The sequence below is a fragment of the Tupaia chinensis genome, unplaced genomic scaffold (assembly GCF_000334495.1).
Source record: "Tupaia chinensis unplaced genomic scaffold, TupChi_1.0 Scaffold000294_5, whole genome shotgun sequence".
Lineage (NCBI taxonomy): Eukaryota > Metazoa > Chordata > Mammalia > Scandentia > Tupaiidae > Tupaia > Tupaia belangeri.
The window spans coordinates 1,632,093-1,656,040 of record NW_006159782.1 but is presented as its reverse complement, the minus strand read 5'-3'; the positions used below and the strand labels follow the sequence as shown (position 1 = coordinate 1,656,040).

At 42.2% G+C, this 23,948-nt stretch overlaps 1 protein-coding gene across 2 annotated transcripts in view; it reads left to right on the top strand.

Moving 5' to 3' along the window:
* Positions 1-6: 6 nt before the first annotated feature.
* Positions 7-23,948, top strand: part of EP300 (EP300 lysine acetyltransferase) — a 97,001-nt gene continuing 73,059 nt past the window's right edge. For both annotated transcript variants that reach the window (XM_027772739.1, XM_006150739.2), the window contains exon 1: positions 7-380. In XM_027772739.1, coding sequence (XP_027628540.1) covers positions 287-380 — 94 coding nt within the window. In that variant the 5' untranslated portion in view covers positions 7-286. The remainder of the gene's footprint in view (positions 381-23,948) is intronic.

Sequence of the window (23,948 nt, the reverse complement as noted above, 5' to 3'; positions counted from 1 at the left end):
CGGGAATCGCCGCAGCGGACGCGCTCGGCGGATCTGTGTTGCTGTGCCCTCCTCCGGGCCTGGGCTCAGGCCCGGCCCCTCGCACTTGCCCCTACCTTTTCTATCGAGCCCGCATCCCTCCAGCCACAGCGACCCAGCGACGAGAAAAAGGAACTTTCCCCCCACCCCCTCGCTGCCGACGGAGCCCCCAAGCCCACCCCCGGGAGCGGGGCGGGGACCCCGGGCCGAAGAAGAAATTTACTGAGGATTCTCGTTTTCCTCGCCTGTATCTCCGAAAGAATTAAAAATGGCCGAGAATGTGGTGGAACCGGGGCCGTCTTCAGCCAAGCGGCCTAAACTCTCATCTCCGGCCCTCTCGGCGTCGGCCAGCGATGGCACAGGTTAGTCTCGGGAGCCCTGGCTTTCCGTGGTCCCCTTGTCTTTTCTGGTCGGTGCACCATTATTCTGTCGTCTTTTTTCCCTCTCTTTTCCTAGTTCTTTGGCCCTTAATGAATTTTAAAGGTGTTTGAATGAGCTGATCGAAATCGTCCGGTAACCCAACCATTTTCTTTGCCTCCTGATACATTCGTTGCTACACTATGTCATATCGATGTGTGTTCTGGAATTAGAGCTCTGAAGTGGGTGCTGTATAGAAATGGCCTTTATTGTTGCTCCCGTGCAGTTCAATTTGGGAAATGCCGATGCATTTGTGTGTAAGGGGTTTTATTCGATTTTAGTTTCCATTTTTTGTTGTTGTTGTTGGTAAATGAGGAATTGCGGGTTCTTTTCCCCTTATTGCACTTATTCTTTTTACTTTCCACTCTTAAAGATTTTCTCTCTTCCGTACAACATTTTCTGTTGAAGGGTAGTGTGTAAAAAAAAAATCCTGGCTTTATTTTTGTTTGTGAGGTCCAGGATTTCAGCTTTGTTGTGAAGTTTAACAAAATTATATTTTATTTTACTTACCATTCTTAGCCCTTTTTTTTTTTCTTTTTCTATTTTTTTTCTTATTTGCTTTTAGAATCAATATGGAGCGCAGTTCATTTTACATCTCCCAGTTCTTTGGTGCAAGACCAAAATGTCTGAAACTCTGGGTTTTCAGGTTGGGAAAGCTGATGCATTTTCTTTGCAGTTTGTAGTTACTTTTTTCATTTAGAGAGAATGAAAAAAATCAACGGATTTTGTGGATTTATGAACCTGGATATCAGGGATAGGACTTAAAAGAGTCCCAGTCATAAACTGCAAGGATAATTGTATAAAAGTTTTAAAATGTGAGTTTTGTGTTTGTGTGTCTTTGTCTTTTAGCGCTTCAAAGATGTTTGGAGGTCAAGATTTCAGTCTATAAAAGCTCTGCAAATTTACTTCACTCAGTTGTGGACTAGCCCCTTTGTCAGGTGAAATTCAGAGTGACTCCCATCATCTCCTTTCTCTTCTTACAGTTAGTTTAATGGTATTATCCTGAGGGCTACCGACCTCTTCTGCTGTGGTAGTTGTTTGAGATGCCAGGATAATGAAGAGGAAGAATGGCTGGCCATCTGACAGTCCACAAGATGTTCCCCCTTGCTATGGAGCATCTCTTTAACTCCCCAGAACGTCATTCCTCCATCTGCCAGTGAGAATGCATAATGGAGTTAAATGTACCCTTTGAGTTTGTAGAAAACTTTTGAGAGCATGTTTCTGAGTGACTTAATTTCAAAGGTTGAAAATGAAAGGATGTAGCAAATGATTGGAATCCTTTGCTTTTAAAAGAAAGATGTATCAGGAGTTTAAATTAACCTGCAAACATTGAAAAGTAGGAGTCTTGCCCATGTTCACAGCCTAGGCTGTGTCATAAACTTTGATCTGTACCTATTCTTTAAAGTTCCTGTAGTCTACAGGGATTTTTTATTTTTAGCTATCCATTTCTTCAAAATTTGTACACATGCATGTTACTGTAATTCTTCTTAAACTTACTGAAACATCATTCAGAAGGTTTTATTCCTTAGATCTTCTTTAGACACATGTTCCCATCTAGATCTTTGTGTTGTTTCTTTAGTTTTTGTGTGAATGATAGTTTTGCTCTGTGTGTGTGTGCGATGTAAATTTTTTTACGTTCAGTTTAACTAGTGACTTGGAATATTAGAGAGAAAACATTTTTAATAGCCTTAATTTTGATGAATCCTGATTTGAACAGGTTAGGCTTGGAACCTTGTTCAGACACTTCTGTTCAGGTGTACTATTGCATTCTCTGCGTCAGATTTGTGTTTTTGGCTAACTTGTGTAACTTTGGCTAATTCATTTTGGTGGTGTTTCACCTGTTTAATTACCAAAAATGATTTTGCTGTTCGAAAGATCTGAATAATTTAGTAGAGCCCTAAATGTATCCAGTGGGCATTTATAATTAAAAATCCGTAACATTGATATTAATTAATTGAATCTTGGTATTAAGAGTTTGTAATTTTATATTGAAGTGTGATTCTTAACTCATCCCCATCAGGATTCAACTCCAGGAACTTTGTTGTACTTTTTTTTTTCTTAAATTTAAGAATTATTTATTTATTTAATTCCATTTGTTATTTTTAAATTTTACCAGAGAGACAGACAGAGAGAAAGGGAAAGCAAGAAAGCAAACCACCAGGTCTGGGATTCGAACTTGGTCGGCTATGTGGGAATCCAGTGCCTTTAACCACCACACCACCCGCCAGCACTCCTATTATACAGTTTTTAATTGTAATCAGTCTTGGATTTGGGGAGGAAGATAACGATAAAGAAAATACTGTCTGTGAACTTCCTGTAGGTTGGGCATCATTCATCTGTATTTTTTTTCATCTAGCAGTGTGTAACATAAGTTTGTAGGCAACTTTTAATAGCGGCGCTTCACTTTTTTTAAATCTTTAAATTTTAAACTTATAACTCCTACATTTTGACTTTTATCTCTTGGATATTTTATAAATTTGAAAGAAAGCTGTTGGTATTTGATTATAGTTTTTACCTAGAACTAGTAAAAATGAACCCAAAATTTTAGACCCCCCCCCCAAACTTGAAGTATTTCAGGTTTATAAGTTTTGTAGTTTTGTAGTGTAAGTATTCTTAACCAAGAGTAATTGATTGTGTCAGCTTCACTGGAAATAATTGGAATCCACTGGGTTGACAGACTAAAGTATCACCAAAAAAATTAGAACTTAAATCCTAACTTCCGAATTTCTAAGGTTGGATACTGACTTTAATTAATACTCATATTTTTCTAAATTTTTCAGGTTAATTCAAATAACTTGAATTAAGTTTAAGGCTTATGTGTTACAGTGGGGAGGAATAGAGGCTTATTTTAAACCTTTGTACCTTTATGTTTCTGTTCCATTATTTGCATTTGATCCATTGAAATTTATATTTAGTTTGGTATGTATCCCAAAGCAAATAATTTGGTAAATAAAATGACTTTCTCCTATACCTTCTCCCCAGAAGATCATGTAAACCATGTGTGGGGCCAGCAGGTGGCGCTGTGGTTAAGGCACTGGACTCCCACATGATGGTAGGTTGGTTCAGACCTGGTGGCTTGAAAAAAAAAAAAATCACACTTGGGTGCATGTGCGCGTGCGCCCGAAGTCCTACGTGGATAATGAAGAAGAGATTGCATTGTGGCCATTCCTTGGGAAGTGATTTCTCACTTTCCTTCTCACTGTCTTTCTGTCCCTGGTGAGCTCACATGCATTATGACAAAAACCTAAAAGAAACAAAAACAGGGAAAAAATTGTAAAAATTTGTTGGTGGGACTAGCAGATGGCATAATAGTTACATCACTGGACTCCCACGTAGTCAACCGTGATTTGAGTCCTGGACCCGGCGGCTTAAAACTCAAGCCAGGCGCATGTGCGTACATGCCCCAAATCCCTGGAGAGTGGAGGAGAAGGGATTACAGTATGGCCATCTCCCCAGGGGTTGATTTCTTGCTTTCTGTCTTTCTATCTCTCTCTCTCTGGTGAGTGCACACGCCCTATAGCGTGTTGGTAAAATTATTAGCCAAAAAAACTTAAGTAACAGGTAAGTTCTGGAAATACTAAAATTTGAGGATGATCCATTGCCTTCATTGCTCAGTGAGTTTGTTCTGTCACTGCGTAAACAATTATATGATGCACTTAAAGAACATTTTCTGGAAAGGTGGGTGACAGTTACAGGATCTGGCATACAAAAGTAAGGTAAAAGATCCTTCTGGATTTGGTAGTTATGTGGCCCTACTGTATGTGTCTGGATCAGCTTTTTTTTTTTTTTTTCTGGTTTGTTTTTTTGTTTTGTTTTTTTTTTATTTCAAAGGCATGGGGCAGATATTACATCAGAGAAGTGGTTAAAGATTTTTTTTAATGTGTGTTTATTATTTTCTTAAAATGCAATAGTGTATTAGTGATTTATTATCCTATCCAGAACATCTTAGTGGAGACCATTCCCTTTCCAGTATTCAACTCTGTGATGCTATGTTTTGGTTTTATTTTTTTAGGCATCAGTGTTTACATTAGAGTTCTGCTTCTGGAGTCTTGCAGATACAGCTCCTTGTTCTACTGAGGTATTGCTGATGACCTCAGTGTTAAATTGCAAAACATTTTACCAAGTACCTTAAACTTCTCTGGCAATTACTTATTCTTAAGGCCTTGTAAGTTCATTAATCGAACTTCAGAAAGATTGTGACTGGGACCAGCAGTTAGCGTAATGGATATGAGGCTGGACTCCCATGTAGTTGACTGCGGTTTGAGTTCCAAACCCGGAACCAGTGGCTTAAACTCACACCGGGCACGTGTGCGTGAGTGCCCAAGATCCCGAGAGGAGAATGGAGGAAAAGGGACAGCAGCGTGGCCATCTGCCCCGGGGGAGTGATTTCTGGCTGATAGTGAAGTAAAGTGAATTTTTTCTTTTTGTTCAGTTATAAATTTTGTATGTTATAATATCCGTGCCCTTTTGTAGCCGGGAGTTTATGCTATTTTATAGACGTAGGAAATATATTGGCATGTCAAGTAAATGGGTGGCAGGAAGAGAGGAAAAGGTTTTTGCTTTGGTTGCCTCAACTCGATGTATATATTTTTCTGTTTTGCTTTACCTCTCTTTAGTCTGTTTCATAAAAAAGCTTGAGAATAGTAGAAAAGTAGCGCGTAGTGGTGTCTGTAGGGATGTTAAGTGGTTAATAGGAAAGGGAAAAAAGAGTAGGAAGAATGTTGTAGATACAAGTGGGAGTGTAAAATACTTCTTCCTGGTATATTTATGAAAACAGTTCAGGAGTTTCTCTGCTAATTCATACTCTCAACAATTAATGGAAAAAATAGAACATACTTTTGTGTGTATGTCCATAATTTAGGGTTTCCTCTTTGAGGACTTCTTTCTTTCTTTCTAAGAGAGATTTTTGCTGTAGGGTACATGTGCTTGCCAGAGAGACAAAATGAGAAATCACCTCCCGGGGGGATGACCACACTAAGTCCTTTCTCTTCCATTCTCCTCTTGGGATTTTTAGCACACATACAGACCTGCTGAGCGTCTTTTAAGCCACCTACCCAGTCTGGGACTCGAACTGCGGTTGACTATGTTGGGGTCTAGTGTTGTAACAACCATTATGCCATCTGCTAGTTCCTCCTTTGAGGATTTCTGAAGTTGAATTTTTTTTTAAGAATCTTTTATTTACTTACTTTATTTATTCATTTATTTTCATTTAATTTAACCAGAGATGGGGAGAGAGAAAGAGAAAGCTGCCAGGCCGGGACTTAAACTGCTGTTAGCCATGTGGAAGTTCAGCACCCCCAACCACCACGCCACCTGCCAGTCCCTGAAGTTGAATTTTTTTGAGTGTGTCAAACATTATTGAAATAAATCGGCAAGTGAAACAAGTTATGGCACATATAAAAATTTTAAAGCATTGAATTTTGCAGTTTCTTTTTTTTTTTTTTTTTTAGATGTGATTGTTTCCTTCTGAAATTTTAGTGGGAAGTTTATTATTTCTGTTTGGTGCCCAAAAAAGGTTTAAGAGAGTCAATATTGAGGTGTTAAACGTCTTCTGACCAAGACCAGCTTCAGTTATAATTGGGTTTTAGGCATGTATAGACATACATACGTATACAGTCAACATCTGTGTCTGTATATATGTATACAGTATGTGTATATGGTACACTGACATATATACAGACATAAATGTTATGTCTGTGTACATATGAATGTCTCTACATGTCTGTATATCTCCAGTGGCGATTCCAAAGAGTAATTTCTTGAGCATTAGAGGCATACATACATTTATTTATTTATTTAGAGATTTTTGCTATAGGGTGCGTGCTTTCTGGAGAAACAGAGATGGAAAATGAGAAATCACCCTCCAGGGAGGATAGCCACTGTGCAGTTCTTTCTTCTCCATTCTCCTCTCTGGATTTTGGGCATGCATGCACACACACACGCTCAACCTGAGTGTTTTGGTTTTTTGTTTGTTTTTTGAGAGGTTTTTTGCTATAGGGTGTGTGCGCTTGCCAGAAAGAGAGACAAAGTGAGAAATCACCCTCCAGGGAGATGGCCACACCGCAATCCCTTCTCCTCCATTCTCCTCTCGGGATCTTTGGCATGCATGCACACGAGCTTTGTGTGAGTTTAAGCCACTGGATCTGGGACTCAAACTGCGGTCGAGTACATGGGAGTCCAGCGACATAGCCATTATGCCAACTGCTGGTCCCCTAGCCTGAGTTTTAAGCTGCTGGGTCTGTAACTCGAACCATGACTACGTGGGAGTCCAGCAGCATAACCATTACACCACCTGCTGGTCCCAAGAGTAATATTTAAACTGCTGAACAAAAGTGTATGTTAAGAGAATAGGTTTTGAAGTCACACTCCTAGAGTTAACACAGACCAGCATTTATTAACTGTGAACCTTGGGTCGGTTATTTAATCTGTCTAAATGTTTTCACCTGTAGTGTATCCTCATCTTAAAGGTTGTCGTGAAGAATATTTGAGAATTCTTTTTATAAACTGCCTAAGATGTTTCAAGTTCACACTGATGTGTGGTGGTTTTTTTTTTGTTTGTTTGTTTGTTTTTTTTTGAATTGGTTTTTGCTGTAGGGCGCGTGCACTCTTCAGACAGAGAGAGAGAGACAGAAAGCAAGAAATCACCCCCCAGGGGGAATGGCCACACCGCAATCCCTTCTCCTCCATTCTCTCGGGATCTTGGGCATGCATGCAGATGCGCCCGGCGTGAGTTTTAAGCTACCGGGTCCGGAACGCAAACCACGGTCGACTACAGGGAGTCCAGCGACATAGCCATTACACTAACTGCTGGTCCCAAGTGTTAACTAGTTTTGACTTTACTGTTAAAGGTGCCAGAAGGAAAGTAGTGTTGTTTGCTTTTAGTGCAATTTAAAAAAAATATATTTTAAAAATTATTTTAATTAATTTGTTTTATTTTTAATTTAACCAGAGAGGTACAGAGCGAAAGCAAGAGAGAGGAAGAGAAGGAGAGAGAAAGTGATAAAAGCAAGCCACCAAGTCCAGGACTCAAACTGTGGTTGGCCATGTGGGAGTCCAGCGCCCTTAATCACCATGCCACCTGCTGGCCCCTAGTTTTATTTTTTCATTCATGAGAGAGGGAGAGAGAGTTGTGCACTTCCTATGGGATCTGGTCACACAGTGGTCCCCATCCTCCAGCTCTTCAGTCCATCAGATTTTAAGCAGTGCAGTGCTTTTTAAATTGTTTGGACCATACCCAAGTAAGACTTATATTTTATAGAACCAGAAATCTCGTCTCAGCAGTGAAGAAACACTTTTAACATACATTTACTTTTTAAAGTAAGTGCTTGCAACCCCTTATTGATTTCATGACCCACTCACTGTTGGCTTGTGAACCACCATTTAAAGAATACTGGCTTAGAAGAGTTGACAAGATAAGATGGCAGTTGTCTTGTATTGGACCAACTCTTCTGTATGTGACGTATTTATCCTCAGTACAGGGGACACTGTAAATCCAGACATAGTTCCTTCTTTCCTTCCTAGAGTTTATAGATAAAGAGAGAAGATTGACATTCAGCCAATCTGGCATAACTAGTGGTATGTGTGTTAATTACAGTGTATAGAGGAAGCAGCAAGGTAACTCAGTAGGTACAGACTCTCATGGCTTCCTTTAAGGAATTGGTGTCCAATCTTGGGATCTCAAGGATATAGATAAGGCTAGTAAGAGTGAACCCAGGCTGAACCAGGAGAGTGAGGCCACGGACTATGATCTGTTGAGGGAACTTATAAATCACTTCAGGCTGGGAGGGTAGCAGGAGATACGACTGTAGAGGGAAGCAGGGGGCCAATCATGCAGGGCTAATAATGCTTATAGGAGCCTAGACTTCCATTTTAGCTGTTTTCAATGAATGTGGCAGAATTACAGCTTTGAGGATTAACTGAAATGAATTGTTTGGGGGAGGAGTGGGGGAAAATAGGAAGGGAGAGCAGTGACATGGCCGTCTTAGGATTCCAGCTGTGGTAAGGAATCAAGGATAATTCCCAAGTTTAAAGTTTGGGCAGCTGAATAAGTGATGATTTACTAAGAAAACTTAGAAAGGAGGATATTTATATATGTGGATTGACACAGATGTGACACGGGGATTGTGATGAGTTAAATTTTGGACTTTTTGAAGTTGTGTGAGTTTCCTGAATTAAGTAGACACTGTCTTTTTCATTTGATGTACTTGTACCTCATTTCAGCCAATAAACATTGAATACTAGGCGTTTGAAATATAAAGATGAATTTAGGTAGTTATTGTTCTCAAAACCTTTAGGAATCTGGTATAGTTGGTATATATGTGTGTTTAATTTTCCCATAAAGTATGCTCTGATAAACTTATAAAATGTTTTGGACAGCATGAGCTGGTGTGGTTAAGGTGGACAGATCCCTTTCGGCTGACTGTGCTGTTTGAGCCCTGGACCTAGTGGCTTGAAAAACGCTCTGGGCACATGAGCTTGCGTGCCTAAAATCCCAAAAGGAGAATTGAGGAGAAGAGAATGCAGCATGGCCATCCTAGTCCCTGGTGTGTGTGTGGGCGCTTTCTCACTTTACTTTTTCTCTCCCTTTCTCTGTCTCTCTCAAGTGAGTACACACATCCTGTAGCAAATTTTTAAAAAATGTTTTGGATAAAGTTACAGGATAGGATTATTTCTGACAAGTATGAGTTTGAAGTGTTGGTAGAAAAATTCATAGAGGGCTGGCAGGTGACGTGGTGGTTCAGAGTGCTGGAATCCCACATGGCTGACTGCGGTTCAAGTCTCGAATCTGGCTGCTTGCTTTCTCAATTTCACTCTCTTTCTCACTCTTACTCTGTCCCTCTCTGGTCAAATTAGAATAAATAAATACTTAAAATAATTCTTAAAAAAATTTGTAGAGAAAATGTGTATTTGAACAGGGGTAGAGCTGAAAGTAACTTTTCTTATAGGTAAGGGAAGTTGAAATGGTACTTCAGATGGAACAAATGCAAGTGGTTCTGATGTGGCTGGAAACACAGGCTGTGTGGTGTGAGGTTTTCATGGGAGACAGATGGAAAAAGATATTTGAGTCCTATTGCGGAAAGGTAGAAATATCCCAAGGAATTTACCATTTATCTTGTAATCAAGATGGAATTTTTAAAGACTTACTTTTATTTAACTTTATTTATTTGTTCATTTATTTTAATTTGACCAGAGAGAGAGATTGAGAGCAAGCAAGCCACCAGGTCTGGATTCAAACTGTGGTCAGCCATTTGGTAGTGTCCAGTGCCTTAACCACCATGCCACCTGCTTGTCCCAAGATGGAAGTTTTTATTTATTTACTTATTTTTAACTTCAATTAATTTATTTTAATTTAACCAGAGAGGGACAGAGTGAGAGAGAGAGTAAGTGAGAAAGCAAGATGCCAGGTCCAGAACTCGAACTGCAGTTAGCCATGTGGGGGTCCAGCGCCCCTAACCACCACGCCACCTGCTGGCCTCCCAAGATGAATGTTTTATGAACAGAATGTGATATGGTTCAGAAAGACTGATTCTCGGGACCAGCAGTTGGCTCTGTTGCTGGACTCTCATGTAGTTGACCTCGGTTCAAGTCTCAGACCCCCGGTGGTTTAAACTCAATGCCAGGTGCATGTGTGTGCGTGCCCAAGATCCCGAGAGGAGAATGGAAGAGAAGGGATTGTGGTGTGGCCATCCCTCCTGGAGGACGATTTTTTACTTTCTGTCTTTCTGCCTCTCTCTGTCTTTCTGGCAAGTGCACGCACCCTATAGCAAAAAAAACTATCCAAAAAAAAAGACTAATTCTGGTGACACTGTACAGGATTAGTAGCTGGCAGAGAATCTAATGGAGAAAGACTAAGCATATGATATTTGCCTTTTGTGTGTGTGTGTGTGTGTGTGTGTGTGTGTGTGTTTTGCCACAGAGCGTGTATACTTGCCAGAGATAGCAATTGAAAGAAAGTGAGAAATTGCTCCCCAGGAAGATGGTTATGCCACAGTCCCTTCTCCATTCTCCTCTCAGGGTTGAGGCCATGCATGCACACATGCCTGGCATGATTTTCAAGGCCTTGGGTACAGGCATCAAACTGCAGACATCTACGTGGAAGTCCAGTGCCCTAACCACCATGCTACCTGCTGGCCTGTGTTTTTGTTTTGAGTTTGCTATATGGCGCAGGAACAGGGGGAGTGAGAAATCACTGGGATGGGAGTGCAGTCCTATACTGCAGTTCCTTCTCAGTTCTCTTCTTAGGATATTGGGCGCAGACACACATACCCAGTGTATTTTTGAAGCCATGGGTCTAGGACTTGAACCACACAGTTGGCCATCTGGGTTCCAGCCCCTTAACTACCACACCACTGGCTGGTCCTGTCCGCCTCTTTTGAAAATTTGGTTGGGCCAGTAGGTGGTATGGTGGTTAAGGCACTAGGTACTACATGACCCACTCACCCAGAAGCTGAAAAATGATGCCTGGTAGATAGGTGTGCATACCCCTAATCCCAAGAGAATGGAGGAGAAGAGATTGCAGTGTGCCCATTCCTTGTGGATGGGGTTTTTTGTTTTGTTTTGTTTTGTTTTTTTTGGAGAGATTTTCACTATAGGGCACGTGCACTCGCCAGACAGACAGAGAGAGACATTAGAGACAGAAAGTGAGAAATCACCCCCCAGGGGGGATGGTCACGCTGCAATCCCTTCTCCTCCATTCTCCTCTCGGGATCTTGGGCACGCACGCACAGGCGCCCGGCGTGAGTTTTAAGCCACCAGGTCCGGGACGCGAACCGCGGTCGACTACGTGGGAGTCCAGCGACATAGCCATTACGCTAACTGCTGGTTCCCTGGATGGTGGTTTTTGCACTTTCCTTCTTTCATTGGAAGGATAGATCCTCCGATGAGTGTATGCATCCTATGGCAAAAAAAAAAAATAGACAGTTTATCATGTGTCTTGGAAGTTCTTGGTAAATTGTATTAATAATTATCAAACTGAATTGCTTATTTTAAGATCCACGTTTGTTTACCAGCTTACAGAAGTGTAGTAAACAGCAGATACCAGCTCAAACTATTCATACTCCCCTTTCATTGTTTAGTTATGCCAGATAAACAATTTTTTAGGGGTCTTTCTCTTTTCCTTTCTCGTTTTCTTTTTTTTGAAAGGTTTTTGCCTTAGGATGCATGTTCTCACTGGAGAGAGACAGTGAGAAGAGAAGTGAGAAATCTCCCGCCCCTCATGGGGGATGGACATGCCGCAGTCCCTTCTCCATTCTCCTCACGGGATCTTGGGCACATATGCACACTCACCCAGCATGATTTTCAAGCCACTGGGTCCGAGACTTGAGGTCAGCCATGTGGGAGTCCAGCAGTGTAACTGCTGCACCATCTGTTGGTCCCAGAAGTCTTTTTCTTTTTATAGAATGATAGAACTTTTCCATGTAGAATCCTCTATAGATATTTCCTTGGAGCAAATCCCAAGGTTTACCCAACCAAGAACTGTTTACGATAATTTTTTTAATGTTTTGGTTTTTTGTGCCCTAGGTGCATTTGCTTGCCAGAGAAGAGAGACAGGAAAAGTGAGAAATCACCACTCCCCTCCTCAGGAGGGCTAGCCACACTGCAGTTCCTTCTCCATACTTTCCTTAGGATTTTGGGCACAAACACACACACACACGGGCCCAGGGTGATTTTCAAGTTATCAGGTTTGGGACTTGAACTGTGGTCGGCCAGGTGGGGAGTCCAGTGCCTTAACCACCATACCATATTATGGCCCCCTAGCAATAACTTTTTAGCATTTAGTTTAGATTTAATAAATACATGTCATTGGGTTGATTCTGAAGGTGGAGTGTGGTTTTTTTTTTGTTTTGTTTTTTGTTTTTTTTGGAGAGGTTTTTTGCTATAGGGCACGTGCGCTCGCTAGACAGACAGAGAGAGACATAGAGACAGAAAGCGAGAAATCACCCCCCAGGGGGGATGGTCACGCCGCAATCCCTTCTCCATTCTCCTCTCGGGATCTTGGGCACGCACGCACATGCACCCGGCGTGAGTTTTAAACCACCGGGTCCGGGACGCGAACCGCGGTCGACTACGTGGGAGTCCAGCGACATAGCCATTACGCTAACTGCTGGTTCCCTGAAGGTGGAGTTTGAAATAAATAATAAGTAATTGTGTGTCTTCACCTCGTAGTTATTTTCACACTGAGGTATGTCACTATATTTTTTTATTATTATTCATTTATTTTTAATTTGACCAGAGAGGGACAGTGAGAGAAAGACGGAAAGTGAGAAAGCAAGCCGACAGGTCCAGGACTCAAACCATGGTCGACCATGTGGGAGTCCAGTGCCCTTAACAACTATGCCACCTGCTGGCCCTGGCCTGGTCACTGTATTAATAAATTGGCCACAAGATGACTCAGTTCTAACGTAATGGACCTACATGGGAATGATCTTGGGTTCACTTCTAGAATCATCCTGAGTGCATAAATGTCCTAGTTATCCAGGCTGGCTGTGACTGGATCATGTTTAGACCTTTGTTGGGAGTACTAGGTCTCTGAAGAAAGAAAAAAGGAAGCTTCAAGATTAAATGCATTGGGGCCGTCAGGTGGCGTGGTGGTTAGGGTGCTGGACCCTCCCACATGGCTAACCATGGTTCAAGTCCCAGACCTGGTAGCTTGCTTTCTTACCTTCCCTCTCTCTCTCTGGCCAAATTAAAATAAATGAATGACTAAATTTAAAACAAAAAAAAAAAAAGATTAAATACATTGGGAGCAGCAGTTAGCGTAATGGCTATGTCACTGGACTCCCACGTAGTCGACCGCGGTTCGCGTCCCGGACCCGGTGGCTTAAAACTCACGCCGGGCGCGTGTGCGTGTGTGCCCAAGATCCCGAGAGGAGACTGGAGAAGGGATTGCGACATGGTCATCCCCCCTGGGGAGTGATTTCTCACTTTCTGTCTCTCTGTCTCTCTCTGTCTGGCGAGTGCACACGCCCTATAGCAAAAACCTCTCAAAAAAAAAAAGATTAAATACATTGAGGGAACCAGCAGTTAGCGTAATGGCTATGTCGCTGGACTCCCACGTAGTCGACCACAGTTCGCGTCCCAGACCCAGTGGCTTAAAACTCACGCCGGGCACGCGAGTGCACGCGCCCTATAGCGAAAACTTCTCAAAAAAAAAAAAATTTAAATACATTGATAAGGAGCTAGGCCACTTTTTATCATGTAAAACTTATAAAAAGTGGGCCTCTTGATCAGTTATAGCCCAGCATCACTGTTTAAATTATTTGACTTAATGTATTGGGGTTTGAAAATTAACTTCTTCCCAAAGTATAGGTGTTTCTTTTTTTTTTTTTTTAGGAGAGATTTTCACTGTAGGGCGCGTGCGCTCGCCAGACAGAGAGAGACATAGAGACAGAAAGCGAGAAATCACCCCCCAGGGGGGATGGTCACACTGCAATCCCTTCTCCTCCATTCTCCTCTCGGGATCTTGGGCACGCACGCACACGCGCCCGGCGTGAGTTTTAAGCCACCGGGTCCGGGACACGAACCGCGGTTGACTACGTGGGAGTCCAGCGACATAGCCATTATGCTAACTGCTGGTTCCCTAGGTGTTTCTTTTTATGTATTTATTTTTTTAATTGCCAGAATGTACACTTGCCAGAGAGAGAAAGACAGGAAGGGAGAGAGAGAAAGCATCCCTCAGAGGGATGTGGTCATACCACATTCTCTTCTCCATTTCTCCATCCTCTTGGGATTGGGAGCTTACACACATTTGCACATGGCTTGTTTTTCAAGCTGCTAGGGCCTGGATCCTAATTGTGGTTGGCCATGTGGGATCTGTCTTTAACCAGTAGGCTATGGGGCTGACCCTAGGTAAACCTTTTGATATTATAGCTACGTGACAATATTAAGAGCATGTAATGGGGCCAGCAGGTGGCATAGTGGTAAAGGTGTTCGACTTCCATATGGCCTACTGCGGTTCAGGTCTCTGACCTGGCTGCATGAAACTCAAAAGTCATGCTGACGGTTTTATGTGGATGCCCAAAGTCCCCGAGAGAATAAGGAAAAAGGGATTGCGGCATGGTCCATCCCCACCCCCCACCCCATGATTTCTCACTTACTGTTTGTCTCACAAATGCATGCATCCTATAGCAAAATTCTCAAGAGAAAAGAAAAAGAATACATGTTTTGAAATTTGCGTGCATTTTCCCCCTTTAACTATTGGATTTCAAAATTCAGCAACTTGTAACAAAGCATAGCTCTGTGATCCTTTATAATTGATTGTCATCTTTGATCCAAATTTCTATAAAACTTAACAAGTTTTTCCAGTTTGGGAAGTATTAAAAAGCTCACCTGTCTTCAGCGTATGTATGTATGTATTTATTGTGTTCCTGTAGATTATGTAGTTTGAAGTGTGTGTATGTCTTTCTTTCCTTGATGGGTTGTTTCTATACTGGGTCCTCAAAAAAGTCATGATGAATTATTTAATAATTGTTTATTTAATAAATATTAAATCAGTAGGTAATTAAATATTAATTAAATTGTTATTAAATAATAATAATCCTACTTGATCTACAGGGTATTGAAATACTTCATTTAGAAAAAAAAAATTAAGTGCTGGAACCAGCACTTGGCATAATGGCTGTGTTGCTGGACTCCCGTGTAGTTGACCACAGTTTGAGTCCCAGACTCCGTGGCTTAAACTCACGCTAGGCGCATTTGCATGTGTGCCCAAGATCCGAAGAGGAGAGTAGAGGAGAAGGGATTGTGGCGTGGCCATCTCCCCTGATTTCTTGCTTTCTGTCTCTTTGTCTCTCTCTGTCCTGGCAAGCACATGCACCCTATAGCAAAAACCCCTCCAAAAAATAAAGTACCAAATGGGGGTTAAGAAAGTTTTATTTGATATTTGTAGAGATTTTTGCTATAAGGGATTGTATGCTCACCGGAGAGGCAGAGAAAGAAAGCCAGACTCACCCCCAGCCCCCTGGGGGGGATGACCATGCTGCCATCCCTTCTCCATTCTCCTCTTCGGATCTTGGGCATGCACCATATGTGCCTGGCATGAGTTTCAAGCCTCCAGGGACTCAAACCAGAGTCCCACGGCACCCATGTGGGAGTCCAGCAATGTAACTGTTATGCCATCTGCTGGTCCCAAGGAAAGTTATTTTAACCTGTTAAATTTATGAAGTTTGCAAAATTACCCTGGCTTAAAGGCTACAGTATTTTAATATTTAATGCTGCTTAAGTATCCAGTTTAAGAGTAGTACCTCAAACCAGTAAGATCAAGATCTTAATGAGATTTTTTGTTCTGTTTAGCCAGACTGCTAACTAAAATTACTAACATTATGTAGATTTGACTTTCCAACACCAGTTTTTGTTTTTTGTGGCCTTTTAAAAATCTCTAGTCCCGGAACCAGAAGTTGGCGTAATGGCTATGTCGCTGGACTCCCATGTAGTCAACCGTGGTTCGAGTCCCAGTGGCTTAAACTCACGCCGGGCATGTGTGTGCGTACCCAAGAGTCTGAAAGGAGAATGGAGAAGGGACTGCAGCATGGCCATCCCCTCCCCCATCCCGGGGGGTGATTTCTCACTTTCTGTCTGTCTCTCTCTGTCTTTCTGACAAGCGCCCGCACCCTATAGCAAAAACCTAAAAAACAAAACAAAAAAAAAAAAAACACCTCTAGTCCTCAACCTTGACTGGGCTCTGTATGAAGTAGTATCTAGCAACTCCCATCATTCACTTTGTTCTTCCTACTTTGAGTTTCTGTGAATTACTAACTTGGGTGATATTCTTCTCTGGTTGTTCACATTCTATTTTCTCTCTCCATTCTCCGTCTGTCTAGCTCCTACTCATCCTTTGACCTCATCATGGGATTAGGTCAAAGAAATAAGAGTTTGGGAACCAGCAGTTAGCGTAATGGCTATGTCGCTGGACTCCCACGTAGTCGACCGCGGTTCGTGTCCCGGACCCGGTGGCTTAAAAAACTCACGCCGGGCGCGTGTGCGTGCGTGCCCAAGATCCCGAGAGGAGAATGGAGGAGAAGGGATTGCGGCGTGACCATCCCCCCTGGGGGGTGATTTCTCGCTTTCTGTCTCTATGTCTCTCTCTGTCTGTCTGGCGAGCGCACGCGCCCTACAGTGAAAATCTCTCCAAAAAAAAAAAAAGAAATAAGAGTTTGAGAACAGGAATGTCCTTTCTTTTTAAAAAGCTTCATGCCATAGAGAAACCCAGTTGATGGGAGAAGCAGCAGTGGATGAATTAGATTCTGTCTTCTAAATGAATATTTGAATAACTCGCCATTTTTTCCTCAATAAACGGAAGAAGAGGAAGAAGAAGAAGACTTGATCAGCACCTCGTATTGTGTGTGCGTGTGTTTGTCCCATCTCTCACTCCCTCCCCCAGGGAACCTGTTCGGGTGTCCCTAGGGTCGGGACAATTTGAGAATTGACTAGTTCTAGAATACAGGTTTTTGCCTGATAAACACAGTTTTAAGAGTGGAACTGAGGGGCTGTCAGGTGGCATGGTGGTTCAGGGGCTGGACCACCACATGGCTGGCTTCAGTTCAAGTCCTGGACTGACAGTTTTCTCTCTCTCTCCTTCTCTCCCTCCTTCCATCTCCCCCCTACCCCTTGTCAAATTGAAGAAGAATAAATGAATACTTTTTTAAAAAGTAGAACTGAGGGGACCAGAGGTTAGCGTAATGGCTATGTCGCTGGACTCCCACATAGTTGACCATGGTTCGAGTCTCAGACCCGGTGGCTTAAACTCACGCCAGGCATGCCCAAGATCCCGAGAGGAGAATGGAGGATTGCGGCGTAGCCATCCCCCCTGGGGGGTGATTTCCTGCTTTCTGTCTCTCTGTCTCTGTCTGTCTGGCGAGCACATGTGCCCTATAGCAAAAACCTCTCCAAAAAAAAAAGAAAAAGAACTGAGTTGATTTTACTTCAGTTTACCTAATACACATTTGTTTATTCAATTATGTATGAACCTTCTCAGTGAAAAAAAAGTATGACCAGAAGAGATACTGATGTAGTAGAAATAGATTTTAAGCCAACATTATTTCAGATTTTAGTTAAACTTTGCATCCTAGTAAAGTAACTTATAAAAGAGTTTTCATGTATGATCATAGTGCAGTGTTTGGGATTCTGTTTTTAAAGGTCCTAATTTCCTTTTTGTTTTTTGAGAGAGAGAGGTTTTTACTGTGGGACACGTGTGCTCACCATAGAGACAGAGACTGAAAACGAGAAATCACCACCCAGGGCAGATGGCCACACTGCAGTCTCTTCTCCATTTTCTTCTCGGGATTTTGGGCATGCATGCACACATGCTCGCTGTCAGTTTTAAGCCCCCAGGTCTGGGAATCCAACCATGGTTGACTAAATGGGAGTCCAGCAACGTAACCATTATGCCATCTGCTGATTCCAGTCCTATGATTTTTGGAAAACTTAAATGAATTGAATTGTTTTGCATGAGATAAGGTTAATCTAGTGTGAGGACCACAAACAGTATATATACTGTCTGTATGCCAAAGCACCAGGAGTGACCTGCAGAATCAGTATGTAATAGTGAAAGGATGTTTGATTCACAGTTTTCTCACATTTATTGCAAACACCATTTGCTTAAATTGCTTTATTCCTTTTTTTTTTGAGAGAGAGAGATTTTTGTTATAGGGTGTGTAATGCTTGCCAGAAAGACGGAGACAGAAAGGAAGGAAGAAATCACCCCTCAGGGGGTATGGCCATACCTCAATTCCTTCTTCTCCATTTTCCTTTCGGGATCTTAGACACATACACACACATACACACTTGGTGTGAGTCTTTTTTTTTTTTTTTTTGGAGAGGTTTTTCACTATAGGGCGCGTGCACTCGCCAGACAGACAGAGACAGAGAGACAGAAAGCAAGAAATCACCCCCCAGAGGGGATGGCCACACCACAATCCCTTCTCCATTCTCCTCTCGGGATCTTGGGCACGCACACACACGTGCCCGGCGTGGTTTTTTTTTTAAGCCACCAGGTCCGGGACACGAACCATGGTTGACTACGTGGGAGTCCAGCGACATAGCCATTACGCTAACTGCTGGTTCCCTTGGTGTGAGTCTTAAGCCACCGAGTCCAGGATTTGAACTGGGGTTGACTACATGGTAATACAATGATGTAACCATTACACCATCTGCTGGTCCCTTAAATTGATATATTTCTAATATGCAGTCTATAGGATAAACCATATATGATGCTAAACTTCTCTGATTTAAATCTATTCTGTAATTCACATGACATTTTGTATAACTAAATAGATAGATGAAGAAATACATTTTTCTCAGTCATTTTGTGTTTGAGCATCATCACAGGTATGTAAGGGAAGTTGTCAGCTAACTATTTGGTAGATAAGTCTGCTGATGATAATTGGTTGATATTTTAGTAAACAGGAAAAGTCTTACTGGAGATAGTGTGAGTTTATTCATTTCAATTGTTATTTGTGATACTGTTTTATAATACTCACCATAGGATAGTTAAACACTAGTGGAATAAATTTCAGACTTATATATTTGTAATCAAGTGGAAAGGAGACAGAAGTAAACATTTCTTAGAGCCTGCATGAGTATAGAAAAAAAATACTTGCTGTCTTTTACTTTTCACCTCCTGCTTCTCGGTCTTTCTGCCCTGATATCAATTCCATTAAAGGTGCTCTTTCCTAGATTCCTAGCTAATCTTGTAGTAATTGCTCATAATAGATTCTGTTTAGAGCATGAGGCATCACTACCATTTTCTTCTTGGAACCTAGTTTCCAGAAACTATTCCTGGTGACATGGGGTGAGGAATATTGGGTTTTAGCAGCCTTTGTTGGTTAACATTCTAGAAGATGATTGCCCCTTAGATACTGTTTCTTTTTTATTTTTTGGTTGGGGAGAGAGGTGGAGAGAGAGTGAGAAAGTAAGCCACCAGGCCTAGGACTCAATCCATGGATTGGGGTCCAGCACCTCAGCCACTGTGCCACCTGCTGGCCTGGATACTGGCATTTCTGCTAATCCTCTTGGGTCTTTTCCTTTTCTTTGTGCTACGCAAACACCCTTTGATTAACCTTACTCTATTCAGGATTCACAACTCCTTTATACTGGCCTTCTGTTGGTGCTCCAGAGCTAATTATTTGATGCCTACTAGTTGTCTCTACTTAAGTATTCCAGCTGTGATTTAGACTCCGCATTGTCACATTGCCATGTGTTCCTGTGATTGCCTGTGTAGATAACTACTACTATAATCTTTGTCTAAGTCAGAAACTTAGGAGACATCCTTCGCTTTTTCTTTCTCTTAATCTCTACCTATAGGCAGCAAGAGAGTTGTTTTGATTGGCTCCTTTGGCACCTCTGTCGTTTTAGTACTTCTCCAGTTATAAGTGCTAGCTTTCATTACTTTTCCAGCAGCAGCCTTCTAGCCAGTCTCCCTGACACTAGGCTTGTTTGTTGAAGCAGTATATTCTTCATCCTGCTTGCTTGTATGGTTTCTAATAAATACAGTTTTGTTCATATTGTAGTTCTGCTTAAAATTCTTCACTACATTGGTTTTCTCTTTTAGAATAAAAAAATCTCAGGGCCAGAAGGTAGCATGGCAGTTAAGGTACTGGACTTGCACATGGCTAACCACAGTTCGAGTCTCAGACCTGGTGGCTTGCTTTCTCGCTATCTCTGTCTGGTGAGCATATGAGCCCTATAGCAAGTTAATAATACATTTAAAAGCTAAATAAATCTTTCAAAAGAAATTAAGGGGCCAGCAGATGGCGTAGCAGTCGCATCACTGGACTCCCACATGACTAACTGTGGTTAGTCTTGGGTTGAAAATCATGCAAGGCCTGCATGCCCAAGATCCCAGGAGGAGAATGGAGGAGATGGGATTGCAGTGTGGCCATCCCCTTCACTTTCCCATTGTCTGTCCGTCTGTCTGTCTGTCTCTCTTTCTCTCTCTCTCTAGGATACACACACACCTTAAGGCAAAAAGCCTTAAAAGGGGGCAGGGCGGGGGGCCTCTCAGATACTGTGTTATAAGACTCTAGGTTGTTTATTATATGTTGAACATCTAAATTTTATTCATCTAATCCAAACTTCTCCCTTTGCAAGGCAAGTTGAAATGGGGGCCCAACATGATTTGGATCTCTATTTTTTTCCCTTTTCTCAAAAGAAAAGCCTCTGAGGAGCTTAATGAGAGGCATGAAGTTGAGGCTGTTGTTCAACGGTGTTTGTTTAAATTATGACATTTAGGGGGCCAACAAGTGGCATAGTGGTTATAGTGCTGGACTCCCACATGGCCAACCACAGGTTGAGTCCTGGACCTGGCAGCTTGAAAATTACACCGGGCTCATGTGCTTGTGTGCCTGCCCGAAATCCAGGAGGAGAATGGAGGAGAAGGGATTGGGGTGTGGCCATCCCATGGGGAAGTGATTTCTTACTGTCTCTCTCTAGCAAGTACACATACCCTTTGGCAAAAACCTTAATACATATTATTTTAGTTTGGGATTGCTTTGGTGATCAGTTTGGTGAATTTCATTTGCTACTTATGGCAAACTTTGGCTAAAGACATGATCTCATATTTTAATACTCTTTTTATAATACACTGTTAAACTCCTCACTGCTTATGATCTCGCTACCAGGTTTTATTCTGGAAGGCTTTGAAGAAAGATCCAGTGGGAAAATATTTGTAATTTGGAGACTAAAGCGAAATAATATAATTGGTTTTTAAATTTTATTTCTTCTTTTCTTTTTTTATAGGGCACATGTGCTCACTAGAAAGGCAGAGAGAGACAGAAAGCAAGAAATCACCCCCCCCATGGGGGATGGCCACACTGCAATCCCTTCTCCATTCTCCTCTCGGGATCTTGGGCATGCAAGCAACACGTGCCCGGCGTGAGTTTAAGCCACCAGGTCCAGGACTTGAACTGCGGTCGACTACCTAGGAGTCCAGCGACATAGCCATTATACTGCTGGTCCCTAATTTTATTTCTTCTGAGGAAGAAAGAAGCAAGTACCCAGGCCAGCAGGTGCCGTGGTGTTTAAGGTCGCTGAACTCCCACATGGCTAACTAGCTCAAGTCATAGACCTGGTGGCTTGCTTTCTCTCTCTCTTCTCTCATTCTGTCCATCTCTGGTCGAATTTAAATAAATAAATAAAGTTAAATAAAATAATTCTTAAAAATAAAAAAGAAGAAGAAGAAAGAAGCAAGTAAGTACCCTTGACAGGGTATCATCATACCCTGACTCCACTCCCTTTTCTTAAGCCTTCCAGCCATCCAGGATCATTTTGTTTTGTTTTTTAATTATCAGAGAGTGAATGTGCAAGAGAGAGAACTCCTCCATTGGGGTGTAGTCACATCACGATTCTTTTTCCTCCATTTTTCCATCCCATCGAATTTTGGGCATGCATACACATGGGCCTGGTGTTTTTTTGAGCTGCTGGGGCCAGGTTTCAAACTACCATCAACCCTGTGGGATCTAATGCGCTCTCTGCATAGGGCTTAACCACTTCCCTGTGTGGCTGGTCCCACTGGCATGTTTCAAGTTCAGCTGCTATCCTAATTGAAGTTATTTATATGGCCCCAGCACTATAGAATTGCAACCTTCTATCACTGTGGCTGGGCCTGCATAACCACTCTTAAGCCTACTAATGTAGAACTGATTATTTAGAGATTGAGTGATTTTTTTCTTAGCTTGAAAATATTTCTTTTTTTAAAAACTTCTCAGCTTAAAAATGCTCAGAAAAGTTACAGTTCTCATAATACTCAGTAATCTAAAACAACTGCCAAAAATGAAATCTGTTCATTTGCTTTCAAAGAAAGAACATTGGATTGGGCTACAGGGGATTTTCATAGGCTACAATTTATTAACAAAAGAGTATCATATTAGGGAAGCCAGAGTTAGCAGCAGTTACTGTATATGTAAAGTGAGAGAGTTAGTAATTTTCAAACTTAAGTGTTCCTTAGTAGGGATGGCATTTTAAGAAACCTGTAAAAAGATCTGTATTCTTCCAGTTCTTCAACAAGCAGTATTTTGCTTTTTATTATGTCTATGCTTTCAAGTGAACATGGGAACACAAACTTTACTGGATGAGTCCCAAAATTCCTTTACTCTGCTTCAGATGGTATATGATTTTTGTTAATGAGAGAGAAGAAAGGTCGTGTGTGTGTTTTTTTTGTTTGTTTGGTTTTTGTTTTTGTTTTTTGGAGAGGTTTTTGCTATAGGACACGTGTGCTCACCAGAAGGACAGAGAGAGACAGGGAGACAGAAAGTGAGAAATTGTCCCCCAGGGGGGACGGCCACACCACAATCCCTTCTCCTCCATTCTCCTCTCGGGATCTTGGGTACCACGCACATGCGCCTGGTGTGAGTCCAAGCTGCTGGGTCCGGGACTCAAACCACAGTCGACTACGTGGGAATCAAGCGACATAGCCACTATGCTAACTGCTGGTCCCAAGAAAGGTATTTTTTGACAAAGTTTCACCATGTTGACATCCTTATAGCTCCAGCTTCCCCGTCAGCTAGGACCACAGCCTTCTGCCATCACATCTGGCCCAATTAGGTTGGGCTAGGAATTAAAACCTGGGCCTCCTGTGTGGCCTCAGCTTCACACAACAGTGCTCTCCTACTTGCATCACTGCAGCTAGGCCTTCAAATAGAATATGACTTTAAAATGGGAGGTTAATGGGCCAGCAGATGGTATAGTGCTTAAGGTGCTAGATTCCCACATGGCTGACACTAGTCAAGGCCCAAACCTGGCAGCTTGAAAATCACATGGTGTATGTGTGTGTGTTTCCCATATTTGAGAGGAGGAGAAGGGATTGAGGTGTGGTCATTCCCCTTCAGGGGTGATTTCTCACTTTCCTTCTCTCTGTTTCTCTGGCCCTATGGCAGAATTATATGTGTCTGTGTGTGTTTGTGTGTGTGTGTATAATTATTTAACTTTGTTTATTTTAATTAGACCAGAGAGGGACAGAGTGAGAACAATAGGAGAGAGAGAGAAAGAAAATGAGAAAGCAAGCAGCCAGGTCTGGGACTCCAACCGCAGTCAGCCATGCGGAGTCTAATGCCCTTAACCACCATGCCACCTTCCAGCACTGGCAAAAACATTTTTAAAAATTTTTAATCAATTTATACAATGCATTAGAATCTCTGGTTTGCTGTAGGGCACATGCACTTTCCAGAGAGAGAGAGAGACAGAAAGGGGGAAGGTGAGAGAGCACCCTGCAGGGAGGATGGCCACGTGGCAATTTCTCTCTTCTATTCAACTTCTAGAACCCTGGGCACGCACATATCTCCCAAGCTGCTAGATTTGACACTTGAACTACATTGTCAGCCATGTGGGATCCTGTCACTTCAGCCACCACACCACCAGCTGGCTCCAGTGCTTTAGATAAGCAACCATCTCATTGGAAGAATGAGTTTCACAAACCGGCGAGATAGATAGTTCCTAAAACAACTGTGAGGAGAGACCAAGCAGCGTAGTGGCTGTGTCACTTGACTCGCACGTAGTTGACCGCGGTTCGAGTCCTGGACCTG